This window comes from Anser anser (genome assembly GCF_964211835.1).
Source record: "Anser anser genome assembly, chromosome: 29".
Classification (NCBI taxonomy): domain Eukaryota; kingdom Metazoa; phylum Chordata; class Aves; order Anseriformes; family Anatidae; genus Anser; species Anser anser.
In genome coordinates, this window is record NC_139750.1 from 1,973,848 (window position 1) to 1,996,215 (window position 22,368).

The 22,368-nt window shown below is 49.5% G+C and overlaps 3 protein-coding genes across 3 annotated transcripts; all 3 read right to left on the reverse strand.

The window, feature by feature from the left end:
- Positions 1-3,540: 3,540 nt before the first annotated feature.
- LOC310887768 (olfactory receptor 14A16-like) lies at positions 3,541-6,050 on the reverse strand (the record flags this gene model as incomplete). Its single annotated transcript, XM_083813937.1, has 1 exon — positions 3,541-6,050. Exon 1 carries the CDS (start codon positions 4,477-4,479, stop codon positions 3,541-3,543), a length of 939 nt encoding a protein of 312 aa, XP_083670063.1. The 5' UTR covers positions 4,480-6,050.
- Positions 6,051-10,215: 4,165 nt separating this feature from the next.
- Positions 10,216-11,436, reverse strand: LOC310887834 (olfactory receptor 6E1-like). Its single transcript, XM_083814012.1, has one exon. The coding sequence runs from the start codon at positions 11,249-11,251 to the stop codon at positions 10,268-10,270; it is 984 nt and encodes a 327-aa protein (XP_083670138.1). The 5' UTR covers positions 11,252-11,436; the 3' UTR covers positions 10,216-10,267.
- A 7,747-nt stretch (positions 11,437-19,183) lies between these two features.
- Positions 19,184-21,455, reverse strand: LOC310887829 (olfactory receptor 14A16-like). Its single transcript, XM_083814007.1, has one exon. It carries the CDS (start codon positions 20,562-20,564, stop codon positions 19,563-19,565), a length of 1,002 nt encoding a protein of 333 aa, XP_083670133.1. The 5' UTR covers positions 20,565-21,455; the 3' UTR covers positions 19,184-19,562.
- Between the last annotated feature and the right edge of the window lie 913 nt (positions 21,456-22,368).

Below are 22,368 nucleotides of genomic sequence, written 5' to 3' on the forward strand. Positions count from 1 at the left end.
CACCTGTCAAAGGGTCGATATAAGTTTCTCCTCAGAAGAAAGGCCCCACCATGAGGGGCTGCCTAGAGCTGGGCTCCTCTCCACAGTTCTGACGCAGTCTTCTCCTGCAGGGGCTCTCCCTGGACTGCAGCCTCCTTCAGGCCACATCCACCTGCTCCCACATGGGGTCTTCCATCAGCTGCAGTGTGGAGATCTGCTCCAACATGGTGCGCCACAGGCTGCAGGGGAACTTCTTCTCCAGCACCTGGAACACCACCTCACCCTCTTTCTTCACTGACCTTGGTGTCTGCAGGGTTGTTTTCTCTCACATTTTCTCAGTCTTCTCTCCCAGCTATTCCTGCATGCCATTTTTACCCCTTTCTTTAAAATGCTCTCACAGATGTACAAACAGCATCACTCATTGGCTGAGTTTGGCCAGCAGCATGTCCCTTTTGGAGCCAGCTGGAAGTGGCTCTTCTCTAACAAGGGGCAGCTTCTGGACTCTCCTCACAGACACCAGCCCTGCAGCCCCCCTGCTACAAAACCCTTTCCATGTAAGCCCAATACAACCTCCCACCTGCAAAGTAAAAACAGAGCCCAGACAAGCAGCAGCAGACCCATGAGCAGGCAATGGCAAGGCACTGCTGCTGCTTTGGGGATGCTAACAGACGCAAACCCTGGGAGAACTGCTCTGAGGTTTTTTGGCTATTCCCTCCATGGAAGAGATAAGACAAGGAGGGTTTTGGCAGGGGGTGAGCTATTCCTCACTTTTGCTTAGGTGGGAAGTTAGAAATCAGCCCAGGTGTTTGCACCAAACCAAACACACACACACACACACCCCAGAGCACCAGGGACTGCACTACCATGGGCCACCTCTGCACACCCGTGCATTTCCCTGCAGGACAAAATGGGTGACACACACCTGGCCATTGCAGGACCAAGGGGCCACCACAGAGATACTGTAGCTTGTCTCAGGGCATGTGCTAACCCTGGTCTGGGCTGGAAAGCTCCCCAAAGTGCTCAGTGCAGTATTTCCTGCCTGTGGAGTTCAAGTAATAGTCAAACAAGCTGTGTGGAGTGCCCTGACAACCATCTGCACAGCCATGGGCGTCCTGCTGCTTCCTGATATCGTGAGGCACATCTGACTTCAGCAGAGCATCCCCATCCATCACCTCCTTGAGCCCTGTGACATGTCCAGATCCATGTCACCTCACCTGCCTCCTCCAAGACCAAGTGATTGCTGCAGGACCTCTCAAGCCCTGCCCAGCTTCATGAGGCCAGACTGCTTCAGTTAGGTGACTAGATCATAGGAATGCAGGATTTGAGGATTAGGTGATCAGGTTAGGGTTTAGGGATTAGATCTTGCCTTCCAGGGTTAGTGGTTGGGCAGAGTATTAGAAGGAGGCCTGTGTTTTCTGCTTTTTGGGTTCTAGTCTGTGTCTAGTGTAGAGACTATTTTATTTGTTGGGATTTTCTTCAGGGCTCTGTTGAGGAATCATGTTAAGGCTGGAATTCAATGCTAGTGACGAAAGGCTGAGGAATAGGCTGAGAAATGAGCTATGGTAAGGCCTTGTGGGTTTGGGACTTGGCTAACCCGTGCCAGGTGAGGTTTGAGGTTAGGGATAAGAGTAGCAGATTCCTTGCAGAGAGAGGGATAGCATTTAGATGTAGGGGTAGGGCTTATGGCTACTGCTTAGAAATATTGCCAGGGCTTGACGTGAATATTTTCCTAGTAAGTGTTGCAGCAGCACCAGGCTAACCTGAACCCCTCTCAGCTCTTCCAAATCTTTCCTTTCAGTTAGCCAAGCCAATCTTCTCTCCCATAGATTTCCCACCATTATTCTCCCAGCTTTCCCCTGGCCTCCCCAGATGTGTCACCCTGTTGGGGGCAGCTTTCTGATGGCCTTTATGACCTCAGGGGCTCTGCCTCCCTGCTGTTGGCCAGCCAGGGGCTGGGACAGAAGTGACCTCACAGCCAGCATCCACAGGGCTACAAGGAGCTGTTGTGCTCAGGAGGCCTCTCCCCAGCCCACCCAGGAGCGCTGGGTGCATAACCCCTCAGGTACTCTGCCTGCCAACCAGCTCATGCTTCAGAGGCCTCCCACATGTCTGGACTCACATTTCCCTGGGAGTTCTTCAGCTCCTTCAGGGCATCCTGAAGGAAATGGCCACCTCAATATGCAAAAAAAATATCAAGCCGTGAGCGTACATGTTAGGGAAGTGTTCAAAACTCTCTGTGGTGGGCAAGAAAGTCTTCAAGTCTAGATTTGTTTCATTCAGGTGCATTCCCAGGGCACATTGCCATCAAAGGAAAGTGACCTTGAGTCACTGTCCCGCAGGATGCCCCTAGGGAATATCTTATGGAACTTCTGCTCACTGGTAGTCATCTCTCCACACCCACATCCTGTGCACTCTCATATGGACAAGGAAAACATGGACTCCTGATATAATAATTCGATATCCCCCAGAGGAGGAAAAATAAACCACTTGTGTGAGCTGTGGCAAAAGCCCAGTCTGGGAATGGTGTTTGCAAGGAGCTGCTCTGGGACCATTGCCCTGAGGCAGCATTTCCCAGAGTGTCCAGAGAACAATGGTCCAGCGCAGCCTCTGCTCTGCTGGTCCTCCCTTGTCTCTCCCAGGAAGCCAGCTCAGCCCAGCTCCTCAGCAGCTCTCCACACCTCCTGGTCCTCTCCCTAGCCCAGCCCAGCCCAGAAGAGCAGCCCAGGTTGGGCTGGCCCCAAAGCAGCAAATGGAGAAGTGGAGGGCAGTGGCAGTGTCTCTCCTTCTATCATCTGCAAGAGATTTCCCTCCCCCAGGCAGCCTGCAGCCCCCCAGGCCAGCCCCACTCCCCAGCACAGCACACCAAAACACTGCTGGCCCTGGGACTCCTCAGGCAGCACCACTGCACATACACAGCACCCTGCTCTGCTCCCAGCACACCCCATGTCCCACACAGCCTTGCCCCAGCCCACCACATCTGGGCTGGCCTGAGCAGCCATTCCTGCAGCCCCTGTCCATGCTGCCCACAGCCCCTGAGCTGGTGGGGCTGCTCTGCAGAGTGAGGGGGCTGTGCTTAGCGGGGCTGTGGGGGAACTCTGCAGGGCCTTGCTGGTCAGGCTGGGAAGGCAGAGGCAGCTGGTGGGGGGCACTGCCACTGACTGCCTCCCACACAAGTGGTTCTTTGGCCATGGAGGGTGCGCACAGATAGCCGGCCTTCTTCAGAGTCAGAGACTCATGGAATAGCCTGAACTGGAAGGGACCCACCAGGATCATCTAGTCTAACTCATTTCCAATATCAGGAGAGATTTTGGGGTGATTCACTCGATCCAGTCTATGAAATTTCCCTGACTGAATAACTAATAATTTTCCCGACCCCTTTCCCATTGCCTCATGTTGTAGAGCTCTGCGTTGTCTGTGGAACAGAAACAATGATCATATTTCCTTCTGGATTACTGTATCATCAGTAAATGAAAGTAAAAAAAAGGAAAATGAAACAAAACAAAACAAATACATCTTGGTCTGTAGTGAGTTGCATTATCAGTGATATGCAGAAGACGACAGTCATTTTATTGCTTCTGAAAAACATCCAGACAACGCTTTCCACACTGCATCCTTGAGCTCCTGGTTCCTCATGCTGTAGATGAGGGGGTTCAGTACCGGAGGTATCATGGAGTACAGAACTGCCAACAAAAGATTCAAGAATGAGGAGGACATGGAGGGGGGCTTCAGGTAGGCAAATGTGCCAGTGCTGATGTACAGGAAGACCATGACCAGGTGAGGGAGACATGTGGAAAAGGCTTTGTGCCGGCCCTGCTGCGAGGGGATCCTCAGCACTACCCTGAAGATATGTGCATAGGACAGCACGATAAAAAGAAAACAGCCTAAAAGTGAACACGCAGTAACCACAATAAACCCAATTTCCCGGATATAGGCATCTGAGCAGGAGAGCATGAGGATCTGGGGAACTTCACAGAAAAACTGGTCCAGGGCATTGCCTTGGCAGAGGGGGAGGGAAAAGGTATTGGCAGTGTGAAGCAGAGCACTGAGAACACCACTGACCCAGGAAGCTGCTGCCATGTTGAAACAAGTTCTGCTGTTCATTATTGTCCCATAGTGCAGGGGTTTGCAGATGGCAACGTAGCGGTCATAAGCCATGACGGTGAGAAGATAAAACTCTGCTGGGACAAATGCAACAAACGTGAAGACTTGGGTAGCACAACCCAAAAATGGAATGGTCCTGATGTCCCACAGGCAATTGGCCATGGCTTTGGGGACAGTGGTGGTAATAGTGCCCAGGTCGAGGAGGGCGAGGTTGAGGAGGAAGAAGTACATGGGGGTGTGGAGGCGGTGGTCGCAGGCTATGGCTGTGAGGATGAGGCCGTTGCCCAGGAGGGCAGCCAGGTAGATGCCCAGGAAGAGCCCGAAGTGCAGGAGCTGCAGCTCGCGTGTGTCTGCGAATGGCAAGAGGAGGAACTCGTTGGGGAAGGTGCTGTTGGACATTTGCTGACTTTGGGTGTAGTAGCCTGTCCATTTAGAAATTTAAAGAGGAATGTTAGATAGTGTTTTCTGAGCAAAACCTAAACCAAATTTCCTTGAAACCTTCTTAGCAAGACACACAGTCTTTTCCCTGTGAAAAATACATGCTACTGCTTGGAAAATATGTTTATTTATTTATTTATTTATTTATTCCCTAAGGATATGATAATCGTCAGGTTAATCCTCTGTAGGCCTCGGAGGGGTCAGTACTGCCCTACAGTATGTAGTAAAGGATATCAGGGACTGATCCATTATAATCCTCCTTACTGTCCTTCATGGCAGCAAAATAGAAGCGAAGACTCCTGAGAGTGCGTTTCATTCAGGTAGTGCAGGCATTGGTGTTCCCTATCAAAAATCTCCCTCTAAGATGCCCTGGGGGTGCTGTGGAGCTCTGAGCAGCCTGCCCCAGGTAGCAGCCTCTGGGCACCAGCAGGACCCTGCCCTGCCCTGCCCTGACTGGGGGGCTCCTTCCACCCGCAGCTTCTCCCCGCAGCACCCTGGGCATCTCCCTGGGCAGGCTGAGTGCTGAGCCTGGCAGGCGGCAGAGGCCCTGCCCCGGCACACAGCCCCTGGGGCACAGCAGGGACCCTGCTCTGCACCACAGCCCTGGCCATCCCTGCCTGCACCCTGCCTGCACAGCCTGCAGCCAGCCCTGCAAGAAAGAACCTTCATGTCCTGTCCCTCTGACAACTTGGCTGATAATCCCTGCTCTGGAGCTTGTCATTCATACAGTAGAGAAAGTAGAGAGTCCTCCTGAAAGCTACCACAGCCTGTGAGATTTGCCTGCAAATCAGGAGATGGCTCCAGGAACAACAGCTGTGTTGCCCTGCAGCCAGAGACTTCCCCTGTTCAGGGCTGGGAAGATTTCTCCCGCAGTGAGCTCTCAGCAGCCCCCCTCCACACTGCCTTTAACATCTCCCTCCCTTCTCCCAGCCGCCCTTGTCCCCTGCAGGCAGTGCCCCCAGCCCTGCTGCGCTGTGCAGAGGAGCTGCTCGTGGGCAGAGCTGTCTCTGTGCAGCGCTGCCTGCTTGCCAGGAGCTCCCCTTGGGCCCAGGAGCCCGGCCCTGCTCAGCTGCAGAGGGAGCTCTTCCCCTGGGTCTCCAGGGGAATGGACTTCGAAACAGGCTGAAGCAGTCACTGATTTTGCTTCTCTGAGCGGGGAATGGACACTTACTTCCAGTGATGTCTTTTCCCCTAATTGAAAATAAGAGTTTGGCTTGAGAATCCTATTTTCTTGTCCCATTGTGAGACTGGACACCCACAGAGTGACAGGCAGGCTGCATCCCATCACTTCCAAGCACTTGTTGATACTCAGGGAGATGAAATTTTTCATAGAAACCGAAATCCCTCTGTCTACATAAGCTACACAACCAATTGCTGGCCTGGAGGATCACCATATCATAGAATGCTTTGGGTCTGGAGGGACCTTAAAGACCATCTAGTTCCAACCCCCACCATGGGCAAGGGCACCGGCCACTAGCCGTGACTGCTCAAGGTCCCATCCACCCTGGCCTTGAACACTACCGGGGGGGTGAGGCATCCACCACTTCTCTGAGCAACCTGTTCCAGTGACTCACTTTTTTTTTCTTTAAACTGTTGCCCCTTTTCCTACTGCTACACTCCCTGATAAAGAGTCTCTCCCCATCTCCTGTTTATCTCCCCCTGTTCTCTTAAGGAGGGAGAAGGAGAGAGTGGCTGTGTGTGTGTGTAAAGTGTAATGCTGGTAAAAGGCATGTGCTATGAAGACACCCTTGGACTGCTGGGTAGCCTGGAGAAAGGAAGGCTGAAGGGCGACCTCATTGCTCTCAATAACTTCCGTGGGAGGGGAAGTGGAGAGGGGGGTGCCGGTCTCTTCTCCCTGGTAACCAATGGCAGGACATGTGGGAGAGGCACAAAGCTGCATCAGGGGCTGTTCAGACTGGGCATTAGGAAAATATTCTGTACTGTGAGGGTGGTCAGACACCAAAACGGGCTTTCTACAGACCTGGTTGATGTTCTGTGACTGTCATTGTTCAAGAGGCATTTGGGTCATAGAAACATTGAATCAAAGAATGGCTTGGTGAGGAAGAGACCTTAAAGATCATCCAGTTCCAAGCCCCCTGCCATGGGCAGGGATGCCACCCACTAGATCAGGTTACCCAGTGCCTCAGCCAGCCTGGTCTCGAACACCTCCAGGGCTAGAGCATCCACAACCTCTCTGGACAGTCTGTTCCTGTGCCTCACCACCCTCTGAGTGAAGAATTTCCTCCTAACCTCTAATTTAAATCTCCTCACTTTTAGTTTAAAACCATTCCCCCTCTGTCATTATCAGATTGAGCAAAGAGCCGCTCTCCATTTTGTTTTTTTTTTTATGATCTCCCTTTAAGTACCGAAAGGCCACAATGAGGTCAACCCAGAGCCTTCTCTTCTGTAGGCTGTACAGCCCCAGCTCTCTCAGCCTTTCATCTTAGAAGAGATGCTGCAGCCTTCTGATCAATTTCACGGCTCTCTGGACCCACTTAGAGATCAACATCCTTCTTGTGCTGGGGGCCCCAAATATGGTTGAGTCACCATCCCTGGAGGTCTTTAAAAGACATTTAGATGTAGAGCTTAGTGATATGGTTTAGCGGAGGACTTGTTAGTGCTAGGTCATACAATGGACTAGGTGATCTTGGAGGTCTCTTTCAACCTAAATGATTCTGAGATTCTGTGATAAAGAGTCTCTCCCCATCTTTCTACCATTTCTCTCCCCCTGTTCTGTTAATGTGGGGGAAGGAGAGAGTGTGTGGTGCTTGGCTACCTCCTGGGGGTAAGCCACAACATATCCAGGGACAGAAACCTGACTGACAAGTGATAAAGGAGGCATTGGAGGGGGAGTGCTGGTAAAAGGGCATGTCCTATGAAGACAGCCTGTGGACTGTTGGGGAATCTGCAGAAACTTCCTTAGGAGGGGAAGCCGGTCTCCTCCCCCTGGTAGCCCAGGATGCTGCTGGCCTTCTGGACTGAAAGCTCACAGTGTCGGCTCATGTCAAGCTTTTTGTCCACCAGAACCTCCAAGTCCTTCTCTGAAGGGCTGCTCTCAATGAATTCTTCACCCAGTCTGTACTCATGTTCAGGATTGCCCTGGCCCAGGTGCAGCAGAACCTCATTAGGTCCACATGGGCCCAAATCTCAGCTTCGTCCAGGTCCCTTTGGTTGCCATCCCTTCCTTCTATTGTATCAACTGCAACACTTAGCTTGGTGTCATCTGCAAATTAGCTGAGGGTGTACTCGATCCCACTGTTTATGTCATTGATAAAGATATTCAGCAGTACCAGTCTCAGCACAGACCCCTCCTGAGGTGCACCACTTTTCACTGGCCTCCACTGTGCTCAAGAAAGGGGATATGGTGGGTACTCACCACGTGACAGCCGGTTGTTTTACTTGCATGACCATGGGGAGGACATGAGAAAATGGGATGGGAAATCTACCTTGACCCTAGAGGCACAGCTACAGGAGTTGCAAGGAAAAACAATTGCCAAAGGGGGGTCCTTATGAGAAAATTGCTGCTCCCGTTTCCAGCAGGCAGTCCCTGAGACACAGTAACAAATCCTATGACCAGGGCTAGAAGGGCTCTGCTTCCAGCCAGGTGGAGGGAAGGGACAATCATGTTTATCGGACTGTGTGGAGTTGATGACCTGGAACATCAGACACAGAGGTGTATAAGACTGTAGTGCGCACTGGTGCAAAGTGTAGTGTGGACATTAAACAGCTGTCTGCCTTGACCCGGTCTCTCATGGGACCCTTCTGTTGTGGGGTTGCTGAGGGTTGAAGAACAGCAGGTGCTGATGGCTACCCCAGTGGTGCACCTGAGGCAGTATCGCAGTAACTGAGACTCCCTGATTCCCATCCATGAGCTGGTTCATCAAGTGGAGAGCCAAAGGGTGAACAGCAAGACTCGCTCACCCTTTAATAGTCCCATATGGCCAGTGGACTATTGCGGCTTGAAGGAAGTCATGCCACGGCTGAGTGCTGCAGTGCTGGACATGGTAGAACTTCAATATGAACTAGAGTCAAAGGCAGCCAAGCGGTATGCCACAACTAATATCACTGATGTGTTTTTCTGCATCCCTTTGGCAGCAGCGTGCAGACCACAGCTTGCTTTCCCTTGAAGGGCTGTCCAGTCCACCTGGAATTGACTGTTCCAGGGGTGGAAACACAGCCCTACCATTTGCCATGGACTGATCCAGACTGCACTGAGCAGGGGGAAGCTCTGGAATACCTGCAGTATATTGATGAAAACATAGTGTGGGGTGACAGAGCAGCAGGAGATTTTGAGAAAACAAAGACAATAATCCAAACCTTTCTGAAAACCAGTTTTGCCTTAAAACAAAACACAATCAAAGGACCTGTACAGGAGAACCCATTTATTATACCTTTAGAGTACTTTTCCAAAAGTTATGCAGAAGAGATGGGATCACTTTTTTAAGAGCTCTGAAGGTTATAGTCAAGTCTTACTTAAGTCTGAACTGTCTCTTTCCCTTCATTTTTTCATCTTAATTTAAGGTTTTGACCACCTCATTGAATATCTGCAGCTTTTGCAAGAGTTTTGAAGCTTGAAGTTATGGTGCCTGTATAGATTTTACTCTCCTTGTCTTTTTCATACCATGCTTTCAGGGTTCCTATCTGTTTCTCAGCATCATGGGTTTGACCTGTACAGCAGGACAGTTGACATTAGTAACCTTTGTTTTCATGGATCAGATCTCTTCCACTTCAATATTCAGGTTCTCTCTTTTCTTAGTACGTTTTCCTCTTAATCTATTTATTTTTTGGCTGTAGAAGATCTCACCTGTGTTGGCAATGATGTGCACTTCAGTCAGTTTTCTCTTGCCTTTTTGTCTTTCCGCTCCTTTCAGCCTTGCTGCACCTATGTCATATATAGAGATGGTTTTGTGCCCAGCAGGCACACACTCTGCCAGCCCGAGAGAGCTGAAGCTGCTGCATCTCCATGTCCCTGGGTTCAACCTGAGCAAGGCAGAGTGTGTACTCCTGGGAGGCACACACACAAGACTCTCCAGCTGAGCAGGACAGAGACCCGTTAGTGGAAAATGTGAAGTGGTTGTGTGTGTGCGTGCATGCTTGTGTGTGTGTGTGCAAGGTGGATCCCTCCAGCAGCTTGGCTCAGACACTCAGCCTCCCCAGGACATGTCCCTGGCTCCCATTCTCTCCACTTGAGGGCATCTGAACAGGCCCTCTGACACCCTGGTTCTAGTCCAGTTGCTGCACTCAGCCCCAGGTACACACACCATGTGTCCCTACAGCCCTTGGCAGCAACCCCCTTTGTATATTGTGATGCAGAGAGCTGCTGCCAGTGGCTCATCTTCATGGGTTTCCTTCCTGGACACCGGGGTGATGGTCCACCCAAGGCAGTCCTGGAAGGAGCTGGGACAAGATCTTGGTTCCGCAGGAGCCTGTGACTTGGGTTTCCACCTGCCATTGTGCTTTGTGCTCTTCTGGGCTCATGGAGTTGGGCCCTTGATGAGCTGGGGGCTCTCCTTTGCTGGGCCTGGGAGTAGCCAGGGCAGGGCATGAACTGAATTACACATCCTGCCACCGCTTCCCTGGGCCTTCCTTTTGCGTGCAGATGTGCTTCTTATCAAACAGCCTAACACAATCCAGCAGGAACATAAACCTCCAGAGGCATCTACTTGTGGAGGTCACATACATATGGAGGTGGTATTACATAAGATATGACAGCAGAGAACTTATATTGCTCTTCAGAAATGCATCACGATTAGGGGAAAAGCTGTGCTGTTGCACGGGCCATGGCTTCCTTCAGGGCCAGCATCACGGCCTTGTTTCTAAGACTGTAGATGAATGGGTTTAAGAATGGGTACAGGACAGTGTTCAGCAAAGCTACAATGCTGTTGGTCTCCAAATAAACATGTCCTGAGGGATGTGCGTAGAGAGCAATGCAGCTTCCATAGACAATGGCCAAGGTGGTGAGATGGGAAGAGCATGTAGCAAAAGCTTTTTTCCTCCCAGAGGCTGCTGGCATTTGTAGAATACAGAGAAAGATGCTTGTGTAAGATGCCAGAGTTAAACACAAGGAAGACAGCACGATAAACAATAAGAAAACTGAGTCTATTTTCCAAAGCAGGCTGGTGTCAGAGCAGGAAAGTTGGAATAAGGGGGTGTTGTCACAGAAAAAATGCTCAATCTTGTTCAAACCACAGAAAGTGAGCTTTGAGAGCAGCACCAGGCGGTAACTAAAGAACGTGAAGCCCGTGACCCAAACAGCAGCAACCAGGTGGATGCAGAGCCGATGCTTCATGATGGCAGCATAGCGCAAAGGCTGACAGATCGCAACGTAACGGTCAAAGGACATGACAACAAGGAGAGCAAACTCTGCAGCACCCAGGGCAAAATAGAAAGAGGACTGGGCAAAGCAGCCACCTACTGAGATTGTTCTCCTGCCAGAGCTCAGAATCACCAACAGTTTGGTGCTTGTGGAGGACGTAAACCAGATTTCCAGGAATGCCAGATTGCCAATGAAAAAGTACATGGGGGTTTGCAGGCGGTTATCCACACACACCAGGAAAATGATGGCTGCATTCCCCATCACCGTTGTCAGGTACATAAGTAGAAGGACCAGGCAGAGAAATAGCTGTAGCCTTTGATCAAGCCCTGAGAAGCCTGAGAGGATGAATTCAGAAATGACAGTTCCATTGCCTGTTCCCATGCCCAATTTCCATTTATCCTGCTGAGGCAGAAACATGGCAAAACCAAGTAAAATAATTTCATGGTCTGGACAGAAGGCTATCTCCTTCCTTCTCTCTTTCCTTGCTTGCAGGCTTCCTGTACAACACACACACAGATTCCTTTGGACATTCCTCACACCCTGGCTTTTCTGTTTCACATATCTGGTAGAGTCCTCAGAGAAGTTCTCGTCTTCTTTCCACCTTTATCCACCAGCCACAAACGATTCTTGCTACAAAAACACAAGGCTAAGAATGGATTGTTACTCTATTGTACTCCATTCCTGGGAAATTCCACTCAGAACAATTGCAAACATCCATCATACCAATGTTTCAAAAGGAAATCTCATCTCCTGTACAAAGATTTTCTATTATGTAGATTCTAAACAATCAGTTCAAATATGTACATTGAAAGTTATTCTCTCTCCTCTTCAGTACTTGCCTTTTTGGACTAGCAACATCTGGGGATCCCTTGCTTAATTTCAAAATAAGAAAATTTCAAGTACATCTTTTGTAATGCCCTGATTACTTCTATGTCATCTTCCTTTGTTTCTTTAGGAAAGAGGGAAAATGGGGACCAAGTGTAGCTTGCATTTTTTAGTACTCTTAATTAAGGCCAAAATTCATCATGGTCCCACCAGGTCAGTGGAAATGGATCTGTCACACAGTCTCATCTGACCTCTTTCTGCGCCAAAATGCAGTTGTTTCCAAACAGTTGCTCTTCTCTCCTACTATCAAATGTCCTCACCTAAATGCCTTACTTTTCTGAGAGCTGGAAAAGTCTTGTCATCTTCAAAAGCTTAAGGACAGTCCTTGCTGTACAAAGAGGAAGCACCTAAAACCAAAGAAGCAAACAAACAAAAACGCCAAATACTACTGTGTGGGTTTATATTTCAGTTGTCTAAAAGTCACATCCTTCAGGCTGAGCAATTTAACTTACTCCCATACTGTCAACGGTGAGAGACAGAAGAGCATCTGAAAGAGATTCCTCACCTTTATTTCTCATGGCAGCTCTAGGCTGGGATGACCCAGCCACGAGGGCTTTCTCTTGTCTCCATTGACTGTTGTGGGAGCCTCGGGAGAACAAGTTCTCACAGGCACCAGGAGTGAAGTAGATGAAACTCATTACTCAAGTCTCAAGTCTCTGATTATTTTTATTTTAGTAAATTATTCTCTTCCGTAAATCAAAATACTCCTCTAACAGGAAAATAAAGAAAATTAAAACAAAAACCACAAGAGAAATTGATTTAATAAAGATGGATTTTTTCCCCTTCACCTTTCCTTATGTGTTTAGACATAGAAAGGATCAGAGCAGATGACTACAAAAAGAGAACACCTCCAAATGTAAAGGTGGAGGAGGAGATGATGGGTTAGAAGCAGGGAAGTGGTTTTTCTGTGGGCTGTGTTGTTCCCTCAGAACCTGTCCCAGGACAGAATGGGTGCATTTAGGCAGTAAAATGGGAAGCTCAGAAACAGGGAGTACTCCATGTTTGCATGGACATTTCAGCGTGGGCCTTGGGCTGCTCTGAGACCCCAAGTGCCCAGCCTTGCTCTTTGCCTCTAGACTGGCAAAGGGAAATCTCTGCACTGGCTTCATCTGGAAAACTTGTTGAGATTAACCCATTAGCTGTAATTGTTTTAGCAAAAGCTCAAGCCCAGTCACCAACAGCAATATGTTGCGGTTTAGCCCTGACAATCAGCTAAGCACTGAGGGGATCTGATCAAAGACCATTTCCCATGCAATGAGGTAAAATAAGAATGGGCGGCAGTGATAGGAAACAAGTCTGGTCAGTCACATCAATCACAGAATCACAAAAACAGAAAGATTTGGCGTTCAAAGGACCTTAAAGATCCTCTATTTCCAATTGCCCTGCCATAGGCAGGGACAACTTCCACTAGACCAGGTTGCTCAAAGCCCCATCCAACCTGGCCTTGATGAATTCCAGGGGTAGGGCACCCACAGCTCCTCTGATCAGTCAGTTCTAGTGCCTCACCACCCTCAGAGAAAATAATTTCTTCTGAATATCCAATCTAAATCTACCCTCTTTTAGTTTAAAAGCTACTTCTGCTCTGACTGGAAATGTAGGCTGGGGAGACCCAGTGGGAGACCCAGCTGTTTGTGCTGCTGCTGCTAAGGACAAGAGATATGGATCCCAATCTGTCTCAGGAGCCTCACACTGAAATGTAGATGCACGGGGTTCACATCCAAGCCTGATACATGAACTCCTTATCCTGGTGGTGATACTCAGGGACGAGGAGCACTCTTTTGTCAGCACTCTGGGAGGCAGTGCACAGCAGCTGTCCCGGTCCCTGTCTTTTCTACCTCCTGCAGCCACTGTCAATGAGGGACAGTCACCTTAAAGGCCTATGTCATGCTCTTCTGATCCATGCAGAGGTTTCAGATAGCCAAAGGCACCAGAAATGTCCCCAGAAACCATTGTCCAGGCTATCCCATCCATTTTTATTCACAGACTCTCATCTGCATGGTACCTCTCCTCCAGCTGGACTCCACCCATCCCAGATAATTGCATTGCCATAGAAGGTCTCGGTGGGCTGCATCAGCTCCCTGCTTTGGAAACTTGTTTGTCCATGTTTCATTTGGGCCATTGTCCATGGTGGGGATGGAGAGAAGCTCCTTTCTTCTTCTTGCCTCCCACCTGGCTGCTTCATCTGGATGAAACTTCAGCTGATGAGCTGCAGGCCAGAGAAAAGTCTTGTGTCTCCAGAGAAAGATTCTCATCAGCCAGAGAGTTCATCCAGCAAAGATCTGCATGGGTTGTATTTGTTGAAATTTGGGAGACAGAGTACTAGAATTGTGCTCTCCAGTGGGCTAAAGCAGCCCTGTGTTTCAGTTCTCCTCTCTCCATGGAGGAAGGATTTTGCCAGCTGGCACTGAGCAAACTATTCTATATTTTAAGTGTACTCCTTGATGTTATAGCAAGAAATAGATATATAATTAAAAGCATTACATACGTTTATATATCTAAAACATTTCCTTAGTTTTATTACATTCTTTAAAGTTCGTCATCAGATAAGGGAAGAGCTACCGATGCCATCTACGTGGACTTGTGTAAGGCTTTTGATATGGTCTCCTACAACATACTCCATTAAACTGGAGGAATACAGGTTTGGTGGACTGACTGTTAGAGGGAGAAAAGAACTGAATAAACGGCCTCATCCAAAGAGTTATATTCAATGTTTTAATAACCAAGCGGAAACCAGTGAGGAGTGGTATCACTTAAGGGTTCATGCAGAGACCTACTATTAATACCATCATTACCAACATGGAGAGTGAAATTGAGTACACCCTCAACAAGTTTTCAGTTGACACCAGGCTGAGTGGTGCAGCTGACATGCAAGTGGGAAGGAATGCCATCCACAGGGACCTAGACACACTTGACAAGTTTACTCATGAGAAACTCCTGAAAGTCAGCAAGGCCAAGTGCAAGGTGCTACACCTAGGTAATGGAAAGCCCCACTCTCCATATAAATTTGGGGATGAATAGATTGTGAGACTGCCTGCTGAGAGGGACTTGTACTGGTGTACTCTAAATGAGGAAGATCTGGCTATCAGCTGGCAGTGTGCACTTGCAGCCCAGAAAGCGGACATCATCCATTGCATGAGAAGAAGAGAGACCAGCAGGTCGAGGGGGGTGATTCCTTTATTTCTCTCTTTCCTAGAGAGTCCCCACCAGCAGTGCTGCATCCAGTTCTGGGATCCCCAATGCAAAAAAAAGACATAGAGCTGTTAGGGTGGCTAAAGAGGAAGGCCATGAAAATGATCAGAGAGCTGGAAGATTTCCCATGCAAAGAAAAGCTGAGAGAGTTGAGGTTGTTTAACCTAGAGGAGGTGCCAGGGAGCCCTTATTGCTGCCTTATTGCTGCCTTTTCATACAATCACAGAATGGCTTGGTTTGGAAAGGGTTTCATCTAGTTCCAATCCCCCTGCAATAGGAAAGGATGCTACCCATTAGACCAGGTTGCCCAGGGTCTCATCTAACCTCGTCTTGAACACCTCTACAAACAAGGCATCCACAAGCTCTCTGTGCAACCTGTTCCAGTGCCTCACCACCCTATGAGTGGAGAATTTCCTCCTAACCTCTATTCTAAATTTCCCCTCTTTTAGTTTGAAACCATTCCCCCCTAGTCCTGTCATTATCCAGTTGATCAAAGAGTTGCTCCCCATCTTTTTTATAAGTCACTTTCAAGCACAGAAAGTTGCAATGAGTTCCCCCCAGAGCCTTATGAGGGTCTGTAGTGACAAGACAAGGTGTCATGCTTTTGAGCTGTAAAAGCTGATTTAGATTGGATATAAGGAGACATTTTTACAGTGAGAGTAGTTAGACATTAGAATGTTTCCCAGAGAAGCTGTGGATTCCCCATCACAGGAAGTGTTCAAAGTCAGGTTGGAAGGGCCTTTGAACAACCTGATGTAGTGACAGATGCCCCTGCCCATGACAGAGGGATTGGATTGGATGATCTTAGAGTCCTGTTCCAGCACAAACCTTTCCAAGATTCTTTCATTCTTTGATTATATTATTCCATGATCTAGTCATTGCTTGGAGTTTCAGAGAGTCCAGAGTTTCCGTTTCTGTATGTAGACTAGAAGTATATTTAGGAAACTCCTGAACTTTATTTTTACATAATCTTTCATGTCTAGAGACTAGGGAAAACAAAAAACAAACAAACAAAAAAAATGGTTATAAGTTGTGGGAGATGAGCTTCATTGGGTACATCATGGAACTAGCAAACACTTAAGAGAGTGTGCTTTATTGATTATTAAGATTTCTCATACTTTGTTTTAGTTTGCTTGCAATTAAGAATCATCCTTCTCTACCTGTGTGCAGCCTGTTCTCTAAGGAAAGCAGGAGGGAGTTGGGACAGGGAACTACAAGGTGCAACTGCAGACTTGAGTGGAGAAGTCTGATGTCAGGAGAAGTGATGCAAGTCCGAGGGGATCAATGAGAGAAATGGGGCGAGACTGGGAGGTGAGGAGCAAGGTTGTCTGTACAGTGTCAAACTTCTTCTACCTGTCCAGACCTCCTTAAGAGACTCTGTGTCTTAAGAAAGGCTTTCTGTGCCTTAATAAGCCCCAAGGTGTAGTTGCTGACAAGTTTATCAACATCAGCTCCTGAGAGGAGACTGATGAAATCTCTCAGAAAGCCAAAGTCAGAAGCCAAACCCAAAGTCCTTCAAAGCACTGATTGGTCCTGCTGAGGGCCATTACTGACAAAGCCCCATGGACTCCTTAGGGCAGGTAATTGGAGGCCATGATTACAGGTAGGCCAAGGCTCTGTGCAGGCGGCTCTGAGGCTGAGAAAATGCTGGCTTTGTTTCATCAAGCAGAAAGGCCAAGCCTTGCTTGAAGCTCTGGGCAGAGAGGCCCTGCCCCTCATGTGGGGCTCTGGGCTCTTCCTCAGGCAGTGACATGTGGGGAACGCAGTGACAAGTGAAAGACAGTGGTGTGACATCCCCTGGCCTCTGTCAGGAGTTGCAAAGAGGAGATGAGGCCCCAGTTGTATCATCTCGTTAAAAAACAATGTCTCCTCCTAGGCCTTGATGGCAGAGAGACCTGCCATAGCCAAGGGGACAAGACCTTGGCTTTCTTGGCTATGTCTAGCCTTGCCAGTGCCCTTGTGTATTGCCACCACTGGCTGTCCTATGCTGTCCCACACCTTTCCCTTTTTCCCTGTAGGCTACAAACATCCATCTTGCTTTCCTACCTGGCACTCACATGGGAATTGCTGTGCCTTTATTGACGTCTGTATCCTCTCCAGCTGTGCCCTGAAGCACAAACACATGGACTGATTACAGATTCCTTCCAGGTGTCCTCTGACACAATATTGCACAATCCTTCCACTCACTTATCTTCCCTCTCACGTCCACCCCCCATCACCAAAGCTTCCCTTTGAAGCAGGTTTTCTCTCACATGCTGTTTCCTGTAAACAAGGAAAGTTCCAACATCTCAGAAACCACCTTCACACAGGCATCCACACCCATCAGCCTTCCTGGGGCCTGTCAGCTGACCAGACGGAAGGAACATCACCATGATCTTCCAGGCCATGTGTCCTTCCTGCTGGCCTTTCAGCTCCTCAGAAAGACACAACTAAGCCACATGCCTGCTGCTCCCCAGTCAGGCACTCAGGCACAAGACACTTGACAACCCACAGCCAAGGCCACTATTTCATGGGCATTTCAGGTACTTGGGCAGAGGGCATCACACAAGCACCATGCCAGCCAGGTGCCTTCTGCTGGCCTGTGAGAGATGCTGGTAAATGTGAGCCTAAAAGCCCACCTGCCGGCCAGGAGTCAAGGGCTGACCTGGCAGCTACTTCAGAAAGATGGGATCTCCCACACCCATGCACCTTCTCATGGCCTTTCAGCTTCTCTGGTGGACAGGATAGACCTATGTGCAAGGTCTATTAGGTACAAGGGCAGGAGTGACTTTGAAATAGATTTACACTCTTTGCATGTCAGTGGATCCCCAGTTCCTTATGACAGCTAACATGACACCCCCATAGAGTAGCCATGCGCCTGGAGGTGGCTTCTCAGGTCCTCAGGCAGAAGTGCCCCGACACCCACCTGCACAGCCATGGGCCTCCTGCTGCCTTCTGAGGTCCTGAGGAACAGCTGATGTCAGCAGAGCATCCCCACCCATCTCTTCCTTGAGTCCTATGACCTGACCTGATCCATGTGACCTCACCTGCCTCCTCCAAGACCAAGTGATTGCTGCAGGACATCCTAAGCCCTTCCCAGCCTCATGAGGCCAAAACCCATCACTTACATGATAGGAGTGTGGGAATGAGAGATTTGAGGATTAGTTGTTCAAGTTAGAGTTTAGGGATTAGATCTTGCCTTCCAGGTTTAGGGACTGGGTAGAGTCTTAGAGGGAGAGTTGGGTGTTCTGCTTTGGGTACCCAGCCAGGGTTTAGGGTAGCATCTAAATTTTTGGTTAGGAATGTATTAAATGCTTTTTTATGGCATGGGGGTTGTTGTTAAGGCTGGCAATTTAATGCTAGGGATTAAGGTATATGGATTAGCGAGAGCGATAGGTTAAAAATAATGGAAACAGGTGATGTGGATGGGGCTGGACTGCAAAGTAGGATTTGAGGCTGGAGATTAGAGAAGTGGATTCCTTCCATCCACTTTTCAGGTTCCTGGTTAGAAATATAGCCAGGACATAACATGAATATTTTCCCGGTGAGTGTTGCAGCAGCATCAGCCTTACCTGAACCCTTCTCACCTCTTCAAAATCTTTCCTTCTGTTAGCCAAGACTCTCTTCTCTTCCCCAGGTCACCCATGTTTATTCTTCTGGCTTTCCCCTGACCTCCCCAAATGTGTCACCCTGTCAGGTGACCTCGCAGCCAACATCCACAGGGCTACAAGGAGCTGTTGTGCTCTGGAGGCATCCTCTCTCCCCCCTCTCCCCCCCATCTCCAATTAGCACCAGGTGCAGGGGATGCCCTGCACAATCCCTCAGGTACTCTGCCTGCCAACCAGCTCATGTTTCAGAAGGCCTCCCACATGTCCAGACTCATTCTTCCTCATGCACCCTTTAGCAACTCCAGGGCATCCTGAAGAAAATGGCCACTCTGGTGTGGAAAAATGATTAAAGAACTGAATATATATTTTCGGAACAAGTTGAGAACTCTACAGAGAAGTTGTTGCTGTGAAAGTCGTAATGCCTAGCATTCCTTTATTCAGCTGTTTTCCTGCAGGACCATACCGCCATGACAAGTCCATCCCTTTGCAATATCCATGAGAGCAGCTTTGGGAGAAGAGCTGAGCCTTCAGGCACTGCCCTCAGCACATCCCCCTTTATGCTGGAGATGCTGGTACAGAGCCAGCTGTGTTAGAGAAGTGCCCCTGGCCTGTCCCTGCCTGTGGACACAGGACTGCCCCACAGCAGCACGGTGAGCAAGTGACAAGAGCAATCAGTCCTCACAGTAAAACAAGGGCTCTGAAGGAGAGCGTGGGAGGTGAAAGAGGGCGACTTAGGAAAGACCCAGCTGTTTGGCTCCCTGGCAGTGCTGCTGTGCCAGGAATCTTTTTCCCTCCACCTCTGCACACAGACAAGTCCCCCTGCAGCTCCACCACAGGTCTCCAAGAAAGGATCCCAGGCAAACTCGTCACTGCAGGATCCATCCTTTTATATGTCCTTTAAATGAACCTTGTTTACACCAAGACTCAGAGTCACGTGAAACATTGGTGAGAGAAACAGAAGGGGAAGAAACGGGATTTTTTCATAGACAAAATATATCACAATTTAAGTAAAGCAAAAAGAAAATGAAAACGCACATGAAATATGCCTTCGCCTTTAATAAGTTATTTTATGAGTGATATGCAGAAGACAGGCAGTTTACTGCTTCTGAAAAACATCCCATCATCACTTTCCACACTACATCCTTCAGCTCCTGGTTCCTCATGCTGTAGATGAGAGGGTTCACTGCTGGAGGCACCACCAAGTACAGAACTGCCAGCAAAAGATTAAGGGAGGAGGAGGACATTGAGGGGGGCTTCAGGTAGGAAAATATTGCAGTGGTGATGAACAGGGAGACCACAGCCAGGTGAGGGAGGCACGTGGAAAAGGCTTTGTGCCGGCCCTGCTCCGAGGGGATCCTCAGCACTGCCCTGAAGATCTGCACATAGGACAGCACAAGGAAAACAAAACATGCAAATAATAAACAGGCACTAACCACAACAAGCCCAACTTCTCTGAGGTAGGCATCTGAGCAGGAGAGCTTGAGGATCTGGGGAATTTCACAGAAGAACTGGTCCAGGGCATTGCCTTGGCAGAAGGGGAGGGAAAAGGTATTGGCAGTGTGAAGCACAGCATAGAGAAAAGAACTGCCCCAGGCAGCTGCTGCCATGTTGACACAAGTTCTGCTGGCCATTATTGTCCCATAGTGCAGGGGTTTGCAGATGGCAACATAGCGGTCATAGGCCATGATGGTGAGAAGAGAAAACTCTGCTGCGACAAAGAGAATAAAGAAAAAGACCTGGGTAGCACAACCTGCATAGGAAATGGCCGTAGTGTCCCAAAGGGAGTTGGTCATGGCTTTGGGGACAGTCATTGTAATAGTACCCAGGTCGAGGAGGGCGAGGTTGAGGAGGAAGAAGTACATGGGGGTGTGGAGGTGGTGGTCGCAGGCTACGGCTGTGAGGATGAGGCCGTTGCCCAGGAGGGCAGCCAGGTAGATGCCCAGGAAGAGCCCGAAGTGCAGGAGCTGCAGCTCACGTGTGTCTGCAAATGGCAGGAGGAGGAACTCGTTGGGGAAGCTGCTATTGGACATTTGCTGCCTCTGGGTATGCTTGGCTCTCCATGGAGGCATTTAAAGAGACAAGTTAGATAGTGTTTTCTGAGCAAAACCTAAACCAGATTTCACTGAAACATCCTCAACAAGACACACTGCCTCTTCCAGGGAAGAATACATGCTCCTGCCTGGAGCTCTTGTCTTGGTTTCCTAAGAGTGCCACAGAGACGAGATTAATCGACCTCATTCTCTGGAAGGGTCAGTACTGCCCTTTAGGTACATGGTAAAGGTCAACAGGACTGATCCATTTTCCTTGTTCTTCCTGTCCTTCATGGTAGCAAAATGGAAGCAGGTACTCCAGAGAGTGCTTTTCATTCAGGTAGTGTAGGCGTTGGTCTTCCCTCTCAAGAATCTCCCTCAATGTTGTCCTCAGGGTGCTGTGGAGCTGTGAGCAGCCTGCCCCAGGCACCAGCCTCTGGGCATCACCAGGACCCTGCCCTGCCCTGACTGGGGGGCTCCTTCCACCCACAGCTTCTCCCCACAGCACCCAGGGCAGCTCCTCTGCAGGCTGAGTGCTGAGCCTGGCAGGCGGCAGAGGCCCTGCCCCAGCACGCAGCCCCTGGGGCACAGCAGGGACCCTGCTCTGCACCACAGCCCTGGCCACCCCTGCCTGCACCCCAGCTGCACAGCCTACAGCCAGACCCACAAGAAGAAACGCTCATGTCCTTTCCCTCTGAGAGCTTTGGCATGTAATCCCTGCCCTGGAGGTTTTCACTCCCCTCTTATACAAAGAAACTCTGAGGGTTCTTCTGAAAAATCCCATAGGCTGTGGGATTTGTCAGCAAATATGGAGATGGCAACAGGAACAACAGCTGTATTGCCCTGCAGCCAGAGACTTACCCTGTTCAGGGCTGGGAAGATTTCTCCCGCAGTGAGCTCTCAGCAGCCCCCCTCCACACTGCCTTTAACTTCTCCCTCCCTTCTCTCAGCCACCCTTGTCCCCTGCAGGCAGTGCCCCCAGCCCTGCTGCGCTGTGCAGAGGAGCTGCTCCTGGGCAGAGCTGTCTCTCTGCAGCGCTGCCCGCTTGCCAGGAGCTCCCCTTGGGCCCAGGAGCCCGGCCCAGCTCAGCAGCACAGGGAGCTCTTGACAAGTCCCAGGGCCTCCAGTGGAATCAACTTTGAAACAGACTGAAGCAATCATTTATATTCCTTCCCTCCACTGGAGAGGGACCACTGCCCTTCCTCATTTCAGAAGAGGTATGATGTCCAAGGATCACCTTTCCATGTCCTGGTTTCAGGCAGAACACCCACCCAAGAACCTCCCTCCCCCTGCTGAGGGAAGGGTTTCAGCTGAGTCAAACCAGGCATCTCATACTTTATTTGCAGTCCAGAGGCTAGAAGGGGGCTTAGCTGCCTCTCCCATGCCTCACAGAAGCCCACAGGAGTTGGGATTCCTCTTGCTTTGGTTCAGGTGGGCACAAATCAGGCAGCTGTATGTCAGCTGGTTGTCTCAGCTCCCAGCACATTGAATGGAGACAGAGGCCAGGAGGGAGCTGTTCAGATGCAGACACCAGGTGACATTGGAGATGCCAGAGTGACATTTGAGTGAAATTTGAAGTGCCAAATTCCTCTGGGCCATAAACAGAGACTTTATTGATGCATGTCCAATATAATATAACTGTAGCCATTGTTCAATTGCAAAGAGATAAAAGGCAAGCTATGACCTGGTTGCCATCACCGAAACATGGTGGGTCCACTCCCATGACTGGAGTGCTGCAATGACTGTCTGTAGGCTCTTCAGAAGGGACAGGCAGCACAGACAAGGTGGTGGTGTGGCTCTCTATATTAGAGAGTGTTTTGGTGTTGTGGAACTCGAGGCTGGG

What these genes read in the sequence shown, in the direction of transcription:
- LOC310887834 (XM_083814012.1), bottom strand. Translation starts at nt 11,251, where the DNA reads ATGTTTCTGCCTCAGCAGGATAAATGGAAATTGGGCATGGGAACAGGC.
- LOC310887829 (XM_083814007.1), bottom strand. Translation starts at nt 20,564, where the DNA reads ATGCCTCCATGGAGAGCCAAGCATACCCAGAGGCAGCAAATGTCCAAT.